Raw genomic sequence first — 22,263 nt, 5'->3', positions numbered from 1 at the left:
AAATAGCATAATTACATAATTAGTAATTAACCTTATCCAATAAAACAAATTTTTTACCCGTGGTTAAACCGCGGTAAACTCCTCGTCCTAACTTCCTAATCATCCACGCTCTTTTGTCGAGCGTGTTCTTCACTCTCCAACCATATTTTTATATAAATTCTGTTAGTTTTCTTCTTCTTTCTCATTCTCCTTCTTGGGGTGTCTTCAATTTTGGTTTCTCCCACTATTTTCCTCTCCTATATATAAACACAAAAATATATACAATTTTCTATATACATTATATAAATATCAATTCTTGAAAACACTCTATTTTTCTCTTTGAAGAACTTTGTATTTATTCAGAAATTAAAGTTCTGTTTAAAGGAAGGGAAATTTCATCTGGGATATATTTATTTTGTAAGTTTTTATAATACCCATTTTTTTTGTGTGTTTTTTAATGATTGTTTGATGTTTCAAGATTTGTAGGTATTGGTTTTTGTGTTAGGATTACCTCTTTGGTGTTTTTAGATGATGGTGTTTCATATATTTTGAATAAGAAATGAATTTTGAAATTTTTTATGTTAAAGTTTTGATTTTTTACTTTTTTTTTTGTTTGGGATATGTTGGAAGTTTTTGTTCTTCTTTGAAATGATTTGGAGCCTGGAGGGTGGTGGTTTGTGTGTGGGGGTGGGGGTGGGGGGATAGTAGACAATCAATAATGTGTGTGAATTTCAAACTAGCTGAAGTTCAGCTCTTTGAGTAATTTTTTTTTAATCTCTTTGAATCATTTATATATAATTGGATTCAGTTGATTCTAATATTTACATTTATATACAATTTTGAAGTTTTTCATGTTAAAAGTTTTGATCTTTTACTTTGTTTTTTGGATATGTTTTTTGTTCTTCTTTGAAATGATTTGGAAGGTAGGGGAAGTTTTTGTTCTTCTCTGAGTATCAAGCAATGATTTTTTTCTGCAAAATTTTTGGTTCTTTTGTTAGATTTTCTATGGAAGGGTTGGAGGTTTGGGGGGGGGAGAGACGGGGGAGGGGGGGGGGAGGTGTTCCTCAATTTCAAATTTAGTTGAAGTTCTGGTCTTTGAATCATTTAGGCTAGTATACAATTAAGAAAATGAAAAGAACAAAAAAAACTAGTAGTATTATTTTCTTGCCTTTTAACTTTTAAATGCCAAAATCCTCTGCATGAATCATGTCATTTTGATCAAAGAAGTAACTTGTCATTATTTATTACTGTTCCTCCATCAACTTCCTTCATTTTCTCCTAGGCTTTTTAATTGTGTGGTTGGAAATGTAGTTTAGTGAAATCCTGCCCGATGAGTTCATATAGTATCGTTAAGAGTTATTGCAATTTAGTTGTTTGGTCTATAGCAAGAAACTTATATGGAGGATGTATGTTGGTGTTACCTATCCATAGTGGTTTTGTGTTTTGTAATTGAGAGTTGATATAATTATTATATAGTGTATTGGTATGTGAATTTCGGTTTTCTAATTTGCAAGGCTAAAATGGTTTCGATGATATATTGCAGAGTTCTAGTAAAGCTGGTCGGTAGGCGCCATTCTAGTTGTGTGATTCCTCCTTGGTCTCCGTTTTCAAGAAGATGGGCTGTTTTAGCTCTAAGGTGGCAAGACAACATCAGTTTCCTGGTTATGAAGATCCCGTATTCCTGGCATCACAAACAGCATGTGAGTTACTCGTTACTGATCTTGGTTCGGTTGAGGTTTTTTGGATGTGTACAAATTGATTTAATAGAGTTGGAACTTGTCGTGTGAATCGGGTAAGTTTTGATACGAAGAAAAAAGTAAATTTTGAGGGAAGTTAAAGTAATGAATGATCGTTAACTTCCTTGCTATCTTTTAAGTTGCTAAATCCGTTAACAGAGTTAATTCTTGTTTTTTTTTTTTCACTGTCATCTGTCCTGAGCCGGGGGTCTATCGGAAACAGCTTCTCTACTTCATCTGAGGTAGTGGTATGGACTGCGTACACTTTACCCTCCCCAGACCCCACTTTGTGGGAATACACTGGGTATGTTGTCGTCGTTGTTGTTGTTGTTGTAGAGTAATTCTTGTTTTAGAGCAAGACAGTACATCTGCTGTTATTTTAGAAATAGGTGGGAGTAACACGTTGAGAGTTTGGAATTAGATTTGATGTTAGAACAAGTGAATTTCCTCATTTGTGCAAATGAAACCAGCCGCTGCGCTCTAATCTTTCTGAGTTGTACTGAAAATTGTTCAAAAAAGTAGTTAGTTTTTTTGTCCCGGGGCTTAGTTCAATTGTCTGTTCATCCGTTGGTGATAGTGTGTGCCTAGTTTGGTTATGCGATATGTTTTCACTTTACAGTTTTACGTGTTAATTATCCCCCCGAACCTCCCAATTGAAGCTTTTAACCTTCCTTCAATAGTCTTATTCGTTTGCCGCCTTCTTTGCAGTTACTGTAAGTGAAGTTCAGGCATTATTTGAGATGTTCAAGACCATTAGCAGTACAGTAGTTGATGATGGGCTGATAAGCAAGGTAGTTTCTTTTTAACTGATGAAATTGATTCCAGATGGATGGTTTAAAGTAGACTATGTCTTTTCGATCTCTTATTATCGGCCGGTTAGTAATAACGTTTTTCCCTTCTCCTCGATTTGACGTTTTAAGAAAAGAAGCTTTTAAAAGAGGTTGTTTTGGAGAGATCATATATGGGAAGGGTCGAAAAACAAAATCTTCCTTTCTTTTTTCTTTTTGATCGGTGGAAAAGGAAATCTTCCTCTCTTTTTTCTTTTTGATCGGTGGAAAAGGAAATCTTCCTCGCTTTTTTCTTTTTGATCGGTGGAAAAGGAAATCTTCCGCTCTTTTGTTTTTTGATCGGTGGAAAAGGAAATCTTACTTGCTTTTTTCTTTTTGATCGGTGGAAAAGGAAATCTTCCTATCTCTTTTCTTTTTGATCGGTGGAAAAGGAAATTTTACTCTCTTTTTTCTTTTGGTCGGTGGAAAAAGAAAGTTTGCTAATTAATCTTGGATAGGTAGTAAAGCGCATTATTCATGTAGTTTCTTGTCCCTCGATTTCTGTTACTATTTGTTGTTTCTTGCATTTTGATTACAGTATTATTTTGTGGTAGTTACCGTTCAGAATGATTTGTCATGCTTTCTATAGTATTTTGTCATGGCTTCTTCACTTCCGTTATTTCTTCTGCTGTGCTGCTTCGAACTGTTTTTCCTTGAGTCAAGGGTCTATCGGAAACAACCTCTCTACCTCCAAGGTAGGGGTAAGGTCTGGATACACTCTACTCTCCCCATACCGCACTTTGTGGGATTACACTGGGTATATTGTTGTTCTTATAGAATTTGTTATAACGAGGCCTTAAAACATCCAAACAGCCTTATTGTCTCTTTGTGATTGTTTTGCTATCGCGAGATTGTGAGATATTTAGTAGAGTTTATTTGTCACGTAGCGCACCTTACATTCTTTTTTAGTGTAACATATTTGATTGAACCGCATTACTGTAGATAATCGCAGCATCGCAATGCAGAGAATTTGCATTTGTTGCCGCCCATTGTGTTCGGAGATATGATTATTCCCTTGCTGTTCTTCATTTCTTTTACTATTGATGATAAAAACAGTTCTGCATTTTATGGTCTCGAGAACTTCTTAGATGTTTCATATAGTATGCTTCTTCTTCGCGCTGATCTCTAAACAATTGTGTTATTGATGTGCAGGAAGAGTTCCAGTTAGCTTTATTCGAGAATAGAAAGAAAGAAGACCTCCTTGCGAATCGGGTATGGTATTTTTTTTGGTATTGATTCGATAATTTGATGTGAAGGGGAGCCTTGGAGTAACTGGTAAAGTTGCTACCATGTGATTGGGAGGTCACAGGTTAAAGCCTTGGAAACAGCCTCTGGCAGAAATGCAACGTAAGGTTGCGTACAATAGATCCTTGTGGTCGGGCCCTTCCCCGGACCTTGAGTGTAGCGGTAGCTATAGTGCACCGGGCTGCCCTTATTCGATATTTGATGTAATGTTGTGCTTAGAATGCTTAATAAGTATTGCTCGAGTAAACATACCGTAGAGGTTCTTATGTAATATTACGTTAAAGAACAACAAATTGCGGACCTTTTAACTTATCGAATGCATCGAGTTGGCAAAGTACGCCAATTTGCTTTGATGTGCATGGGATATTAATTTTTCCTATGAAATTTTTACGCGCAGATTTTTGATCTCTTTGATTTGAAGCAAAGAGGAGTCATTGATTTTGAGGATTTCGTTAAGGCAATGAATGTTTTCCACCCAAACGCCTCCCAGGAAGATAAGCTCACTTGTAAGTAAACGAAAAGATACATATATATATATATCGGGTGTTCTCTTTACTTCATCGTCAAAAAAGAGACGAAGACAAATTACATGTAGACAGTCGTATGAAACTCCATTTTGTGCTATCGCAGTTTCCTTTAAGCTGTATGATCTGGATGGCTCAGGGTATATTGAACGGCAAGAGGTGCGCATTAATTTTTATATATATTTTGTTTTGGTTTCATGTTATGCTGAGACTGGCGGCCTATGTGCGTCTGTTATGTTCGCTTTCCATGTCACCGGCTGTATGTTTTTTGCTTATGTTTTTTGTTGTTTCGGCAGGTTAAACAAATGTTGATTGCACTTTTACGCGAATCCGATATGAAGTTGGCTGATGAAACCATTGAGATAATACTTGATAAGGTAATTTTACCCCATAAATTTTTTCATGATCGAACGATATTGTGTTAGTGACTTCCGCTTAAAAAGAGGTTCAAGATCGAAGGATGGTAAAAACTCACCCGCACCCGATGTTTGGTTTGGTGCGAACATCGAGTGTTGGTAAAGTATTTTACAGTAGGGAGACCTATGTATAACAGAAAATGCGTTCGCTCTTTAAGTTATCAGTAACTTTGCACCGATAACTCTTTTACGTGTTTTTTGCTGTCCTAACCATAGTCCCGATGAACTTCGAATACTTAGTGATTCTGTTTCTGTATGTAGACGTTTTCAGAGGCGGACGCGAATCAGGATGGAAAGATTGACAAATCAGAATGGCAAAGTTTTGTGGGTCGAAATCCTTCATTACTAAAGATTATGACACTTCCATATCTAAGGTATATATATATATATACTCAATTTGATCATCGATATACGTATATATACACATTTAAAAGATCGAAGGGGAGTCTTGGAATAACTTGTAAAGTTGCTTCCACGTGACAAGGAGGTCACAGGTTCAAACCTTGGAAACAGCCTCTGGCAGAAATGCAAGGCAAGGCTGCATACAATATACCCTTGTGGTGGGGCCCTTCCCCGGATCCTATGCATAGCGGGAGCTTTAGTGCATCGAGATTGCCTTTTTTTACACATTTAGAAGATGAGTTTTAACTCATATCCTCGACAGACGACCAAGCCACATTTACCTGTTGTAAGCCTATGTTGCTCGCATTCTTCAACAATACCACCAGGTGCGTGTCGGATCCTCCAAAGGCAGTGCAATTTCGTTTTTGGAGGATCTGACAAGGGCGCACCAACATTTTCAGAATGTTCGAGCAACATAGGCTGGAACATCTTTTAGCTGGCCTGATAGTGTAAAAATTTCTAAGGTATATACACTATTCGATCATCGATATACATATATATACACATTTCGATCATCAATATATGTATATATACACATTCCAATCATCGATATACATATATATACACATTTCGATCATCAATATATGTATATATACACATTCCGATCATCAATATACATATATATACACATTTCGATCATCAATGTACGTATATATATACATTTCGACGATGAGCTTTTAACTCATATCCTCGATACACAATCAAGTCACATTTACGTGTAACTCTTTTAGGTGACCTGATAGTGTAAAAATTTCATTTTCGTCAGTATAATACGAGTTGAACTCGTAAAATACTAGACGCGGATTATATCATCTAAAATCGTCTAACGAAATTTTTTCGATTTTTATTTTGCAGGGATGTGACTACTACTTTTCCAAGTTTTGTATTTCATTCAGAAGTTGATGAAGTAGCTACATGAGTAGTAGGAAAAAAAGTGTGTAGTTTCAGATTTTAATTAGTTATTTTTCTCCTCCAAATATTTCTTTAATTTATTTCCCCCCTTAATATATTTTTAAAAATGTATGTAATTTTATTGGGAAAAAAAATGTAAACACAACATATATATTATATATATCAAAATTGGGTGAGGAGGTTTTGTTAGCCCTCCCTTTTTTTAAAGTGATTGTATTTTTGCCAAATTGGTAATTTAATATAATTTCTTAATAGGCGTTTAGATATGCGATTTCATCTGATAATTACGATTATCCAAAAATCACAAATTATCAAAAAATCTTGATAGAAGATTTCAAATCATGATTTTAACTTTTTATAAATATAATGTTTGACCAATAAGTTCATATTTTATAAAACGAAAATCATCGTTTTAAAATTTACCAAAAAAAAATAAAAAAAATTAAATACTTATGCTCGGCATGAAGAGATTGATCGTACCAAGTGAAAGAATTATAGTATTAAAAAATAACTAATTACTATTATTGTTGACTAGTGGATCTTTATAAATTAAGTGTATCTGAGAGTTTGTAACCGCAAATATTTATTTATAAAAGAAATACGGAGAGTGTGATTTATCAATGCAGTGTATTAGGATTTACGATATCCTACTTATGAATTATGATTTGCACATTTGATAACGTTACATAAGAATTGGAGAAAATTTAGTAGTTTTCACAACTTATGAGAAAAAAATACAACTTTGAAAAATCAAATTGTATGTGCAAACAAATTTCAAGGCGAGATACATAAGCAGCTTCGCGTTGACACCTCAATTAGGTCATCTTTATATTGAATCTCTAAACGTATTATAAAGTGTGTCCATTAAGCACATTCTGCTGACGTGGCATATCAAATGCAACTCAAGTCATTTTAGACGCGTAAGACGTATTTTTCTTAAATTTTTCTTTTTCTTTCTCTTTCGATCTTTCTCCAATCAGAATCTTCTCCACCATTACCCCCAACACGCTCACAAAATGTATTAATTAAAGCAACATTAATATAGCTAGGTGAATTCTTTTTATTTTTGTTTATGATTGAACAAAACCCGTGAGTAAATTTGTTAAGATAATTAATCACAGAATTTTATCTATTTAATTTCTTAGTAGTTTCAAATTTTGACGACATTTGTTTTGGATAACAAAGAGAGAAAGAGGAAGATAAGATGTTATTGTTAATGGCGGAACTTAGGTTAAAAGTTGGCAGCTTGAAAGGGGGCAAAAAGAAAACATAACATGAAGTGTAAAAAATATTGAGTAAATGCTCTGTTTTCAGCTCGAACTATACAAAATTGCTGAGACACACCCGAACTTTAGGAATGTCCTATTACCCCAGAACTAATTAAAAGTGTAGTTTTGGCAACCTTAGTGCCTACGTGGCACATACGTGGTACATCAGTGAATCAACACACTGAAGGTCCACGTAAGGTTGCCAAAAATATGATTATAATTAGTTCAGGGGTTAATAGAACTCTCCTAAAGTTTGAATGTGTCTCACCAATTTCATGTATAGTTTAGGGTGAAAACAAAGCATTTTCTCAAAAATATTTTCAAAAAGCAAATATAAAATCGGGAAGTATTCAAATGAATTACTAAAAGATGAAAGAATTTTAAGATCAATGATCCGATTTTAAATAAACAATTTAAATTTTTTTGGGAGAAATAAAGGACGAAAGTTTATGGTAGCATTAATATAAAATTATTTTTTTTAGTTTGCCACGTGTTGCTTCATAATTCACTCTTTTTTTCATGTCCAGTGTGTGAAAGTCACGCGCAATAATTTCTCGAGGTATTGTCATAGGAGTGTCTGATAGACACACTTTTTTATATACATTAGGTGTTTAATAGGTTACGCATATAATTGAGGTATTTAAACGGAAAAAATTAACAAATTCAAGAGGCCACTTAGTTATTTCGATAAATTTTAACTGATTTCAAATGATTTCATATCACATTGCCAAACAGGCCTGTAGATTCACTTGATTTATAATTGTTTTTTTCTTTACAAAAAGATAATTTTACCTTTTGCAGAGAATTATATTTTTTATATAAAATTTTCTACATTTTAATATATACATTTTATTTGATGTTTTTATACCTTTTTTTTTCAATTGACATACAATTTCGTTTTGAAGTTTCACTAATTATTTGAATTTGCATTAAAAAGTCCTGCTCTGATTTATTTTTGGGCAAGCAGCATAAATTCATAAATTCTGACAGTTTGATATTTAACGGATAGAAAATTTTGATATTTTGTAATTACTGAAAATTCCATTTTGAATTTGTCGAGAAACATAATTAGCTCTCGATACATCCAACGAAGATATGTTTTTTTCTTTGTAAAGATGCATACTTAGCTCCCGATACATTTTTTTCAATTTTAAGTTTGTAGAGATACATAATTAGCTCCTGAAACATTCAACGAAGATATATTTTTTCTTTGTAAAGATACATAATTAGCTTCGAATATAATTTTTTTTATTTGAATCTATCGAGATACATAATTAGTTCCCGATACATCCAACAAAGACATATTTTTTTCTTTGTAAAGATACATAATAGCTCTCAATACATTTTTTTCAATTTTAAGTTTGTCGAGATACATAATTAGTTCCTGATATTTCCAACGAAGTTACATTTTTTCCTTTGTAAAGATACATATTAGCTCCCGATACTTTTTTTTTAATTTTGAATCTGTCGAGATACATAACTAGCTTTTGATATATCCAACGAAGATACATAATTAGTTGAGATTTTTATAATTATTTTATAAGGATGAAAATTTGTGTAAATATGTTAAGTTAAGGTGTATATTTATGTTATTTTACCTATATTTACATTAGAGTCTCCTTTAAATTTTGCAAACATTAATGTAATTTTTTCATTAATGATAACAATTAGATTAGTTTATTTGTGGTTACTTTGTAAATGAAATATTTTTAGTATTCGTTGACAAACAAATGGTTGATCTACCGTATGTAATCCTCAACTGAAATTCTATAATCACATAATAAAAAGTCAAAATGAATAAATTAAATTAAATAAAATTATAACCACTATTTCCCTAAAATAACTCTTAACCATTAAAACATCAATCATTAATCCAATTCTTCTTCTCTACATTTGTCTTCTTCTTTCTCATTAATATCAAAAACTTGTTTAGTTTTTTAACCATAATCAATTTTTTTTGTGAGAAGAAAACAGATTGTTGATCTGTTTTCTTCTTTTTTTAGAAAAAAAAAATAAGAAAATTTACACCAACAAAAATAACAATGTCTTGGTCATTGCTTTTTTTCTTGTTTACATCTTTTGCTTTTTCTCATGCACAACTTACATTGGATTATTATGCAAAAACATGTCCAAAATTTGATGATATAGTAAGGGACATATCACAAAAAAAGCAAATGGAACACACCGTAACCGCGGCGGCAATGCTGCGCGTGTTTTTCCACGACTGCGCTGTCGATGGTTGTGATGCCTCCGTCCTTATAAAGTCGAACTCGTTCAACAAAACCGAGCTCGATCACGACATGAACCATTCCCTCGCTGGGGATGCGTTCGACCTGATCAGCCGGATCAAGACCGCCCTCGAGCTCGCCTGCCCCGGGGTCGTGTCCTGCTCGGACATCTTAGCGGCCGCTACCCGAAACCTCATTGTTATAGCCGGTGGGCCCCACTACAAGGTCCCGTTAGGGAGGAAAGACAGCCGAGTTTCCAACCTACCGAACGTCGAAGGTCAGCTCGCCCGCGTGAACGCGTCGGTCGACCTAATGATCAAGAAGTTCCAACCCATGGGCATTGATGTCAAGGAGATGGTTGTGTTGACTGGTGGTGGACACACCATTGGCTTTGCTCATTGCAAAGAGTTTGCAAATAGGATTTTCCCTAATGCTGATCCAACAATGAACCCAATATTAGTTGAAAGATTAAGAAAAATGTGTGCAAATTACACTACCAACAAGGACATGGCAGCCTTCTTAGATGTCATTAGTCCCGGTAATTTTGACAATGTAATTTTCAAGAACATAATGAAGGGGATAAGTGTACTAGGATCAGACCAAATATTGTTCTCTGATCCTCGAACAAAGCCATTTGTAGAGCTATATGCCAAAGATCCAGTTGCTTTTGCTAATGATTTTGGTAAAGCAATGGAGAAAGTAAGTGTCTATCAAGTCAAAAGTGGTGCACAAGGAGAAGTCAGAAAGAGATGTGATGCTATTAATGATGCACACCATTGAAAGAATTTGAAATGAGTTAATGAGTAATGAGTTTTCTTTTATGATTTTTTGTTTTGTTTTTTGAATAATGCACACCATGATGGGTAGAATTTTGTGTTGCTAATGATATGATGATCAATGATAATATTGGACAAGAATGTTATTAGTATTTGTGATTATTTGATTAATTTTTTTGTTGTTTTGTTATTGTAAAGTTTGCATGACCAAGAAGTGGAACAAGTAATTTCCTTTTTATGAAATTTTGTTCCATTATTTTGGTAAGGATATAGTACCATTACATATATTGTGCATTAAGGCCATGTTATTTCAATTTCAAACTAATAAAGTTAACAATATGTTATGTTGATTGTATGCTTCTCAATTATTTGAGTAGCTTCGCTGGTTGGCTACGTATACTTTCACCTTATTGTTGATTTGAAGACCAGTAACACGCGATTTCAGCCCTGTGCTCTCACACACGCACATAAATATCAAACTTTTTGTATCCGGAAAAATCTCTTATCTGAGTAGCTTCGTTGGTTGGCTACATGTACTTTCACCTTATTGTTGATTTGAAGACCAGTAACACGCGATTTAATCCCAATGCTCTAACACGCGCACATAAATATCAAACTTTTTGTATACGGAAAAGTCTATTAACGCGCATCTATTTTCAAAACGACAGTAACTTGCTCAGAATTGAGTGTGACAAACATCGAAAAATGTCTTAGAATCGGAAAACATATCTGATGTCAAGATTCGGTAGCCACATCATAAGCCCATAAACGAAGAAGGCTGATTGTTGATTGCTCTAACTCTCGGTTTGCTCCCTGAGTCTTCGGATTGTGCTCCTAACTGTCACAGCACTTGCGGTGCTATCGAAGAAAAAGAGGAATCAGTTACTCGCGCGAAAGGGAAAAGAGGAAACATTGAAGACCATATCGATAAGGGAATGAATGAATTATTACTTCAATGTATAAGCACCGCCTGCTTTGACTTTGCCGCAATCTTTACAGCCCCAAATACCCACGGCTTTCCTCTTCACCGCGTACTGTTCATAACAATACGCACACCTTCAGAACACGTTGCATATAGCTGATAGTTTATCCAAAGGACCGGAAAAAACATACCTTTCCACAAAACTCGCAGAAGTACTTGCTATGCTGACTAACTTCCATTTTCTTGATCTGCTTTCGCAGACTGGCACCATAACGGGTACCTAAACATATACAGCAATATTTAGAAACATAACTTTGCTGGACAAAAAACAGCACACATTCTACGCAACTGCCAAAAAAAGGAACGCCCACATATGTACAGATCAATGTTAAATCGCCACCCTTTGGGTTTACGCATGGTAAAACGCCACTCCAAGACAATCATGATCAAATCTATTAAGCCATGGTGCAATCTTTACAGATTTACTCAACACTGTTTGCAATCATTTGATATTCTTAACAAACCAAAACAGTTCTGCTATCTCCTATGAGACCTCTTTTTATTTGCTCGAAATCGTCAAAAGATTATCCCATTTAACTTTTCGGCAAGTACGTGTAGATCGAATAAACTAAAGTTATACAAAATTTCTAGTAACTTGTTCAAGTATAATCAAGAATACAAAGAACATTAGCAAATCTTTGTTTAACTAACTGCAGCTAAACTGTGATTCAGCTCGGCTCGATATTCGCTAAGACAAAAGCAAATTTTGAAATACATATTGAAGCAAGTTGATCAACCACATTCATGCATAGAAAACATAGCTCTATCTATGTATTTATGTTTACAAATTTGTTGAATGGACAATGCAAAGTGGAAAAAATTTACGGTACTTACCATATTTCCCAACTATTCCAGCCTTTTTGGTCCTCTTAGTCTGCAGAAAAAAGTAGTATGTTATTGTACAACTCATCTAGAAAATCCTTAACTGAAAAAATGAATCTGCATCATCTAAAGTCATCTACGACTACGTCCACCTTCGATGGCGGAATAAACAAGCCAAACTCCACAGCAAAGATGTTGTCGATATCTTAGTGGTCAATAACTCATATAACATAACTGCTCATTTAGAAACATTCAACCTTCTCAATCCGAATCCATCAAAAAACACTTCCTTTCCTTGTCTCGAAAATGTTACAACCAGATTAGCCTAGAGAGCATGATTTCACAAACAAATTAACATTTTCGTTTTCTAAAGACACTTTCTTATTAAAAAATTGTTAATGGAACAGAGCAAACATGTTGCACTAAATGGTGCGGCATTCAGGCCAATGAAGCTGGAATGAACCATGGGCTAAGTTGCGCGGACTCTTCACTTTTGATGCTGCACCCGTGTCGGATTCTCCAAAAATACAATATTTTTGAAGAATCCGACATGCACTCGTTGACATTTTTGAATAATCCGAGCAACATAGACCGTGGATATCAGCAGTCACAACTCCAATCCCGCTAAGCTTGAAAACCTTAGTGGATCTCTCAACCTCTCAATCCAAATCCATCAAATATAACTAGAGAACACAACCAACGCACAACTTTTAGTTTTCTAAAGATACTTTTTTAACAAATTGTTTATCGAGAAGTGCAATCTGCTGCATCCAAAAGTGTGGCACAGTGGTAAAAAAATATAAAGATGAAAATACACCAATCAACTGTCGCAACTCCAAAACCGCTAAGCGTAAGAACCTATATCTCAATCCAAATCCATCAATGCACTACCTTTCCTCATCACGAAAATGTTACAACAAAATGAGCCTAGACAGCACGATCAACAGCAGCAACAACAACAAAAACAAACCCAATGTAATCCCAAAGTAGAGCGTGCACAGACCAAACAACTACCTTGAGAAGGTAGAGAGGTTGTTTCAGATAAACCATCGGCTCAAAAACGATAAAAAGAGGCAGCAGCAACAAGCAGAAACATAATAACAAGAAAACACTATTCAATTACAAATTAACATCTTAGTCTTCTAAAAGACACCTTTTTTAAAACAAATTGTTCGACAAAAATAGCAATGTGCTGCACCCAAAAGTATGTCATAGTAGTAAATAAGAAAATCTTGAAAACAGACCAATCAACTGTCACAACTCCAAAAACCGCTAGCTTAAGAAACTAATCCGAGTTAACTGGTACTTGTTGCTGATGGGAGGTCGCAGCTATTCTGTGGAATTAGTAGCCAGGTGGGGGCGATATCCCGTGGAATTAGTCCAGGTGGGGGCAAGCTAGCTCGGACAACACAGTTAAAGCAAAACACCTAATTCACATTTGCTTATGTACACATTACATTAACGGATACTTGTTCCTGATGGTTAAAAAAAAAAAAACTAATCCACATCTGCTTATGTACAAATTGTATTAACTTGTACTCGTTGCCAGTGGGAGGTGACAGATATTCCGTGGAATTAGTAGTCCAAGTCTATGTCGTTCGGACTCTTCAAAATGTCAGCGGGTGCATGTAGGATTCTCCAAAAGTAGTGTATTTTTGGAGAATTCGACACAGGTGCGGCATCAAAGGTGAAGAGTTCACGCAACTTAGGTCCAAGTGGGGGCAAGCTAGCTTGGACACCACAGTTAAAAAAATCCTAATCCACATCTGCTTATGTACTAATTATATTAACTGGTACTTGTTGCTGGTGAGAGGCGACAGATATCCCGTGGAATTAGTGGTCCGAGTCTATGTTGCTCGGACTCTTCAAAATATCAACAATTGCGTGTCGGATTCTCCAAAAGTAGTGTATTTTTGGAGAATCCGACACGGGCGCGGCATCGAAGGTGAAAAGTCTGCGCAACTTAGGTCCAAGTGGGGGCAAGCTAGCTCGGACAACACAGTTAGCTGGTGGGAGGTGGCAGATATCCCGTGGAATTAGTAGTCCAAGTGTGGTCAAGCTAGCTCTGACAACACAGTAAAAAAAACTAATCCACATTTGTTTATGTACAAATTATATCGACTGATACTTCTTGCTGGTGGAAGGTGGCAAATATTCTGTGGAATTAGTCCAGGTGAAGGCAAGCTAGCTCAGACAACACAGCTAAAGAAAAAACTTAATCCATATCTGCTTACGTACTAATTATATTAACTGATACTTATTACTGGTGGGAGGTGACAGATATCCCGTGGAATTAGTCCAGATGGGGCAGTTAAAAAAAAAACAATCCACATCTGCTTATGTACTAATTATATTAACTGATACTTGTTACTGGTGGAAAGTGACAGATATACCGTGGAATTAGTAGTCCAGGTGGCGGCAAGCTGGCCCGGACAACACAGTTAAAACAAAACTAATCCACATTTGCTTATGTACTAATTATATTAACTAGTACTTGTTGTAGGTGGTGGTGGAAGGTAGCAGATATCTCGTGGAATTAGTCCAAGTGAGGGCAAGCTGGCTCGAACAACACAAACCTTGGGCGCGAGCCCGGGTGGAGCGGATCTTATGTACTAATTATATTAACTGGTACTTCTTGTTGCTGGTGAGAGGTAACACATATACTGTAGAATTAGTCCAGGTGGGGCCAAGCTAGCTCAAACAACACAGTTAAAAAAAAAAAAAACTAATCCACATCTACTTATGTACTAATTATATTAACTGATACTTGTTGCTGGTGGGAGGTGACAGATAACCCGTGACACACTATTAAAATAAAATAACACATAAAAATACAACTAACAAAATACAAAACAAACATAGAAAAAAACAAACAAATTATTAACAAAAATGGATAGAAAAATCAGTTGATATATATATATATATATATATATATATATATATATATATATATGCATGAAAAATGAGAGGTTACCATGTTTGCTGTATGAGTTGTTGATGAAGGGGATTTGCAATAGCAGAGAAACCCTAATGTATTTTTGTTCAATAATTATATAGACTTTTGTACAATTTGGATCGGGTCGGGTCGGGTTGGTGTGACCCGACCCAGTTGAATTAGGATGACCCAAATTAACATCACGTTCATGCCTGGCTGGACTTCCTAGCTTTTTCGTTTTTAACACTCTGTTTGGATGGTTGTTACGTATTATTTTATAGAAAAAATAATATAAATATATACCTTTTAACTTATCATATTTACATAAATTCTCATCCTTATAAAGTTATTACAAAAATTTCAACTAATTATGTATCTTCGTTGGATGTATCGGGGGCTAATTATGTATCTCAACAAATCCAAAATCGAAAAAAAATGTATAGCTAATTATGTATCTTTTCAAAGAAGAAAAAAATATCTTCGTGGATGTATCAGGTACTAATTATGTATTTCGACAGACCCAAAATCGAGATTTTTAATAATTATGCAAAATGTAGAATTTTCTATAATTAAGATTCAAATTGTTGGAATTTATTTCATAATGTATCATGTTCGTATTATATTGGGTGGTATTAATAACTATATTTGGATAGATTATATTAACTTTTTGTCATTAAATTTGAAGGATAAATATATCAGAAAAATAAGGTACGGACTAGAGCTATAATAAAAAGGTAGCATAAATAATAAAATAGAATTATTAAATTATAAATAAAGACAAAATGACTTTAAAAGAGAGAGATATCGATATTATCACATCAAATCGATCATTACATAAAATAAGACTTTTTATCGTTATCTAACAATGAATTTAACGATACGATACAAAAAAGTTTATGTAACAATCAAGATAAACATTATAACTGAACTAACAATACGATACAATACAATAGCTAATTACCAACCAAACAATATGTACGATAACCTGATCAGCTCTAGTATATTATATGGTAAGTTGAGGGTCTTTGAAAAATAGTATTTTTAATTTTAAAAAGTAGGAATAATATTTACGTAACGATAAGAATAATGTTTGCGTCTACTTTACCTTATTCATACCTCATCTCTGAGATTTCACTTTATATGTAGTTATTTTGTAATATATTATGTGGGTTTTTTTGCACATTTGTCATAGCTTGTTTGGAAAAAATTGTAGGAGGTCAAAAATATTCATTTTAAAGGTGAGATATTTAGCCAAAAGTTTTTGGAATAAAAGTGCTTTTAGGAAGTAGCAGATTTATTTTTAAAAAAATATTTATAATAATGGGAAAATGCATTGTTTTCATTCTGAACTATACACGAAATTGCTGAGACGTATCCGAACTTTAGGAGGGTTCTATTACCCTTTAGACTAATTAAAATCATATTTTTCGCAACCTTAGTGCCTACGTGGCACACAAAATTGCATCGAATAGTCCTTTTTAATGTTTAGATTAATTAGTCGTGGAGCCACATAGATTAAAAGGTGATCAGTTGAACACCGTACCCTTTGTCAGAAAAACTTACTTGTATATAAAAAAGTATACTGCATAAATTGGTCAAAAGTTATTTCTTTAGATATATGTTAAATCTTGAGCACCTTGAGCAAAATTTCTGGTTTCAATACTACACTTGATCATACAAGAAAAAATGGAAAAATTGTCTGAAATATATCTAAATTTTGATGAAATTTGTTATAACACATTTGAACTTGACGGGGTTCTATGACCTCTAGAACTTTGCAGGGTCCTATGACCCTCCTAGACTTTTTATTAGCGTATTTTACTGACATTTATTTGCACTAAACTCTTTTCGTTTTATTTATTTATTAGCATATTTATTTATTTATTAGCTTATAAATGTCACTAAAATACACTAATAAATAGTTGAGGGAGTTAATAGGACCCTAAAAGGTTCAGACGTGTTACAATAAATTTCACGAAAGTTTGCATATATTTTAGACCCTTATTCCTTAAAAAATTTGAACAATTACTATAAATTATAAAAAGAGGAAAGACATAAAGTCCCCCCTCAACTTGTCCGACTTTAGCAAGAAGACACCTAAACTATACAGGCGACCTATTACCCCACGAAACTTATTTAAACCGTTATAAATACATCATTTTGACCAAAATTTTGCCTCTGTGTGTGGACACGCATTGGAGGCACATGAATGCTTAAAAATTGACTTAAATAACCAATTAAAAGATGTCAGGTGTAATTTATTTGTCAATTAACTTAAAATTTACCCCCAAGCCAATAGAAAATTGCCATGTGACATTAAATTGTTGTCTTCTCCAAATATTTTCAACAACTACTTAGTTTTTTTTTCCCCCTCTTTATCTTATTTCTTTCTCTGTTTGTTCAAGTTTTTTTCTTCTTGAATTGTTCTCATTATTCTTTTGTTTATTAATTCAAAGTTCAATTCATCATAACTGCAATGTTTTAATTTTTAAATGATAATTCAATGACAAATTATGATGATTTGGAAGTTGCTACAATGGTGGCTGGCGAAATATTTAGAGCAGCAATGGATTTATCGAAGTAATGATTTCGTGTAAATTAGTGTCAGAAAAATTTAATCTTGAATTGAAGAAAGATAAAGAGATTAAAAAAAAAAGGGTAAAAAAGAAATGGTATGTTAGCCACTACTTTTTCCATCGAGAAGATATTTTTCGATAATATACCTAATGTGAAAAATTAATTTTTTTTTGGAAAAGCTGTTAATTCAGATTTTAAATTTTAGTTTAGTGGTAATTTGAGTATTTAGATTCTAATTTATTTGGTGGTAGTTTGAGTATTTAGATTTCGATATAGATGGATTTGATATGCATAAACTAGTTAGTGGTAATTCGACAACTATTTGATCACTTTATGATGGAATTGGTGATTGTTACAGCGACAATGACGGATTTGGATGACCATGGCAAAGAAATTTCAATAGGAAATGTGAAGAAGAATGGAAGAAAAGAAATAAAGAAAAAGAAAATAAATTACTTAAAAATATATGGCTATATTTTTTTAAAAAAAAAGATTAAAATTAATTTGACACGTGTCAAATGTTGATTGGAACGTGATATACACATTTGTTGGTGTAACTGGTGTTGGCTGAAAAATGGATTATTTGTAATGGTCTTAATTATTTTTATGAGATAATAGGTCGCTCGTGTAATTTAGGTCTCTTTTTGCAAAAGTCGAACAAATTCAGGGTTGACTTTATGTCTTTTCTTTTATAAAAAGGATACATTTTGAGATTTTGGAGGATGTTGCAATACTAGGGTAAGTTTTTGACCATAGGTGAAATTCTATCAACAATTTTAAAATAAAGGATTAACAATAAGGTATACAAATTACTCACTCAATAAATACATGAAGGGTAAAATAGTGAAATTACATCTCTTATGATTAATTGATGCTATCGAATATTTTCTTAACAGGTGTGTCAAAATCTTAAACGACGGATATAAATGACAAAGGTAATCACTAGCGCCTGCAAGAATCTCCAACATTACCACCGCACTGATGAAAAGACATGACAACTTGAAAATGATACGTAAATATCTTTTGTTATACTTTTGAGTTATTTGTACCCCTGCCGTATAACTTTGGATATGTATATACCCCTAAACTATTAAAAATGGTACGCATATACCCTTCAGCTAGACGGCACGGGCCACGTATCCTCATCCGAAAGGAATTAACCCATTTTTCCTTAGCATTTTATCTCCTGACATGCCAACGAAATATTCTACGATGACAGTTGGAAGCGAATTTTGCCCATGCCTATTTCTTGGCGAACCAAAAGCAGTGCGGTCACGTAATATTTCTTTAGGATGACGACACGTGGGTGAAACTCACTTTCAATTTTGGTCGTAGAACATTTTTCCAGCAGGTCAGGGGATAAATTGCTAAGGTGAAATTAGCTAAATTTATTTCGAATGAGGACACGTCACACGTGGCGCATTCCATCTAACCGAAGGGTATTTATGCATTATTTTCAATAGTTTGAGGGTATATATGTACCCAGAATTAAATGATAAGGGTACAGATGACTCAAAAGTATGACAGAGAATATTTACGAAAAGATAAAAATGACAAAAGAGATCATTACTACCTGCAAGAATCTCCAACATTGCCACCACATTGATGAAAAGACATGACAACTTGAAGTTTCAAGCCATTAATTTGCTTGAACCATCTTAACAAGTTCATCAAGTATACTTCAAATCTTCAATGGTCCATTTTTTTCAACCAAACCCCACCAACAATCAACCATTACCCCTTCAACTCCACCACTTTTTAATGCCATTAAACTTGCATTCATAGCTCTTGGCTTATTCAAATTGCCACTAATTGTTATAGTGTCAAGTGGTAACATCACAACAACAGGCACTTTTGAAGCTTTTGGATGTATATTCATAAAGGGGATAAAATATATGGTGTATGGATGAGGAAAGTTTTTTTTCTAAGAAATTAATGGGGAAAAAGTGTAAAAGTTCAACAGAGGTCAGCATAGGAGTTTTGAGCCGAAAATCTACCGGGGCCCAGGCTGGCTGAGGAGTAGGTGAGTGTGGACCGGTTGGATCGGCGGGGCCATCTAAGTGGTCAAACGGATGAAACGGTATGAACGGGAAAATCGACAGGGGGCCTCCCGGCTGGCTGAGGAGCGAGTGAGTGTGGGCCAGTTGGACCGATTGGACCAACGAGGCCATCTGAGTGGTCAAACGGACGAACGAACTGTTTTCGAGCCAAATCGATGGGTTGTAGCCAAAACGGGCAACTTGATGAATCACAAATGTAGAACACATTTTTATGTTTTTCTTAGTCATGAATGATTTTAACCAAGTCAAGAAAAATATAATATGATATGGAAAAAGATTGACAACTAATATTTGTTTATGTGTTTTCCTTGAATATTGGAGAAATAAGCATTCAGTAACCCTCGAACTATGGTCAAAGTTACTACGACACACTCCTTCACAGGGATTCTATTATCCCCTTAACGTAATTTAGCGTATTTTTGTCATCCTTTTGTACTGGCGTGGTACTCTTATTATATAAAATGACGCCCACGTTAAAGGTGGCACGTCAACTAAAAAGATTGACTAAAAGGTGTCACGTCAGCTAAAACAGATGACAAAATATATGCTAAAATTTAGTTCGGAGGGGGTAATAGACCCTGTAAAATTGAAGTATACCGTAGCAACTTTAGCCATAGTTCGGGAGCTCACTGGACACAAATTCTACTTAACTAATTGTCAATATCAGATTTTAACCTATATCATGGAACCTTAACTAATTAGTTTTAGGAAAAATAAATAAATAGTTTTAGGAAAAATAACATAAACATACATCTTAACTTACCATATTTACATAAATCTAACTTACCATATTTATATAAATCTTCACCCTGACAAAGTAATTACAAAAATCTCAACTAATAATGTATCTTCATTGGATGTATCGGAAGCTAATCATGTATCTTGATAGACCCAAAATCGTAAAAAATGTATCATGAGCTAATTATGTATCTTTATAAAGGAAAAAACATATCTTTCTTGGATGTATTATGTGTCTCAACAGACCCAAAATAAATAAAAAAAATGTATTGGAGCTAATTATGTATCTTCGTTCGATATATCAGGAGTTTTCTCGATAAATCCCAAATTGAGATTTTCAGTAATTATGTAAAAATATTGAAATTTTGTGTAATAAAGCTCCAAACTGCTGGATTTGTGTTGTTTTCCCATAGTTTTAGGTATTAGCATTTAGAATATTATATTATTTCTTGCCAAGGTATAGATATTTTTGTGGAGATATTATTATTTGGATGGGAAAAAAGGGGGGACCAATTGAATTTTATATTTTTACTAAAATATTCTAGCCATATTTGTGTGATAACCAATGGGTGGCTTGCAATTGCCACAATAGAACAAACCCCACAAGAAATTAACACATTCTTTTTGTCATATACTTGAATAAAGTCTAGCTCTTCATACATATTTGTGGATGAAAATATTAAATTTTTTAATTTGTATAATTCATCATTTAAAGATAAATATGAAATATGAAATATGAAATATGAAAGGTTCTCAAAAAAAGTTGAGTTTGTGGGTAGAATTAAAAGTCTTTGCTTTCCTTTTCTTCTAACAACTCTTTTATCAAGAAATCACTATAAGTCATCACTCATTTTTTTTTTTCTCTCACTTGGTGTCTGATGTCCGAATTGGAACCCTGATTAATTTGGATTGCATGTTGCAGGGTCTATTCTGATGGTGACACTTCCAACAGAATTTTTTTCATACTCAGGACTCAAACTCAAAAACTCTAGTTAAGAGTGACGTAGTCCCACCACTACACACAACTCATGTGTAAGTCACTCGTATTGATCCAACTTACCCGATGTCTGGTGCTCGCATTGGAGTTTCGACTAATTCGGATCACGTGTTGCAGGGCTTATTCTGGGGATAGCGCTCCCAAGAGAATTTTCTCCATACCCAGCGCTCGAACCCGAGATCTCTGATTAAGAGTGAAGCAGTCCTACCATTACACCACAACCCATGTATAAGTTACTCATATTAATCAAACTTACCCGGTGTCTGGTGTCCACATTGAAGCCTCGACTAATCCGGATCGAGCGTTGCAGAGCTCATTTTCTCCATATCCAGAGCTCGAACTAGAAAACTCTAGTTAAGGGTGGAGCAGTCTCACCACTACACCACAAACCACGTATAAGTCACTCATATTCTCCATATCCAGAGCTCGAACTAGAAAACTCTAGTTAAGGGTAGAGCAGTCTCACCACTACACCACAAACCACGTATAAGTCACTCATATTGATCCAACTTTACACATTTGTTGTATGTGTTAGAGTCAAAGAAATTTTACAAGTAATAACAAAATGTAACATTTATTTGAATTAGCTCATTGAAATAATTTATAAACAATATTGGTTGAAATTGATTTTATAAATAAATAGTTATATGTTTAGATTGAAAATGTTGAAAGTGATAATAACCAAATGATGTGTTCATTAACAAAGTGTTGATAAGTAATATTTGTGTTAAAATAATTATTTTTATGTATATAATAGATGTTAAACGCCCTTCGACTAGTTTATATATGTATCTTTAAACTCCTTAATGAAAATCTCGACTCCACCACTGAGAGAGAAG

At 34.2% G+C, this 22,263-nt stretch overlaps 3 protein-coding genes and 1 long non-coding RNA gene across 5 annotated transcripts; 3 read left to right on the top strand and 1 right to left on the bottom strand.

The window, feature by feature from the left end:
• The first annotated feature begins 176 nt into the window (after nt 1-176).
• On the top strand, nt 177-6,248 carry LOC107850912 (calcineurin B-like protein 1). 2 transcript variants are annotated; one of them, XM_016695731.2, is made up of 9 exons: nt 177-396; nt 1,523-1,679; nt 2,424-2,506; nt 3,695-3,754; nt 4,185-4,293; nt 4,418-4,470; nt 4,608-4,688; nt 4,989-5,101; nt 5,985-6,248. In XM_016695731.2, the coding sequence occupies exons 2-9, from the start codon at nt 1,595-1,597 to the stop codon at nt 6,046-6,048; spliced, it is 648 nt and encodes a 215-aa protein (XP_016551217.1). In that variant the 5' UTR covers nt 177-396; nt 1,523-1,594; the 3' UTR covers nt 6,049-6,248. The 2 variants fall into 2 exon arrangements, with proteins under 2 accessions (XP_016551217.1, XP_016551228.1); XM_016695742.2 differs by lacking the exon at nt 2,424-2,506.
• Nucleotides 6,249-9,191: 2,943 nt separating this feature from the next.
• LOC107850917 (peroxidase 41) lies at nt 9,192-10,465 on the top strand. Its single transcript, XM_016695755.2, has one exon. The coding sequence runs from the start codon at nt 9,352-9,354 to the stop codon at nt 10,315-10,317; it is 966 nt and encodes a 321-aa protein (XP_016551241.1). The 5' UTR covers nt 9,192-9,351; the 3' UTR covers nt 10,318-10,465.
• A 453-nt stretch (nt 10,466-10,918) lies between these two features.
• Nucleotides 10,919-15,260, bottom strand: LOC124885354 (60S ribosomal protein L37a). Its single transcript, XM_047401796.1, has 5 exons — nt 15,092-15,260; nt 12,130-12,169; nt 11,427-11,515; nt 11,265-11,347; nt 10,919-11,171 (listed from the first exon to the last, which is right to left on the bottom strand). The coding sequence occupies exons 1-5, from the start codon at nt 15,092-15,094 to the stop codon at nt 11,108-11,110; spliced, it is 279 nt and encodes a 92-aa protein (XP_047257752.1). The 5' UTR covers nt 15,095-15,260; the 3' UTR covers nt 10,919-11,107.
• Nucleotides 15,261-21,292: 6,032 nt separating this feature from the next.
• Nucleotides 21,293-22,044, top strand: LOC124889786. The gene is made up of 2 exons (XR_007048641.1): nt 21,293-21,459; nt 21,542-22,044. It is a non-coding gene; the product is annotated as an uncharacterized LOC124889786 (long non-coding RNA).
• The last annotated feature ends 219 nt before the right edge of the window (nt 22,045-22,263 follow it).

Source organism: Capsicum annuum, chromosome 1 (genome assembly GCF_002878395.1).
Source record: "Capsicum annuum cultivar UCD-10X-F1 chromosome 1, UCD10Xv1.1, whole genome shotgun sequence".
NCBI lineage: Eukaryota > Viridiplantae > Streptophyta > Magnoliopsida > Solanales > Solanaceae > Capsicum > Capsicum annuum.
The sequence above is the reverse complement of the archived record's forward strand: the minus strand, read 5'-3'. Positions and strand labels throughout refer to the sequence as shown.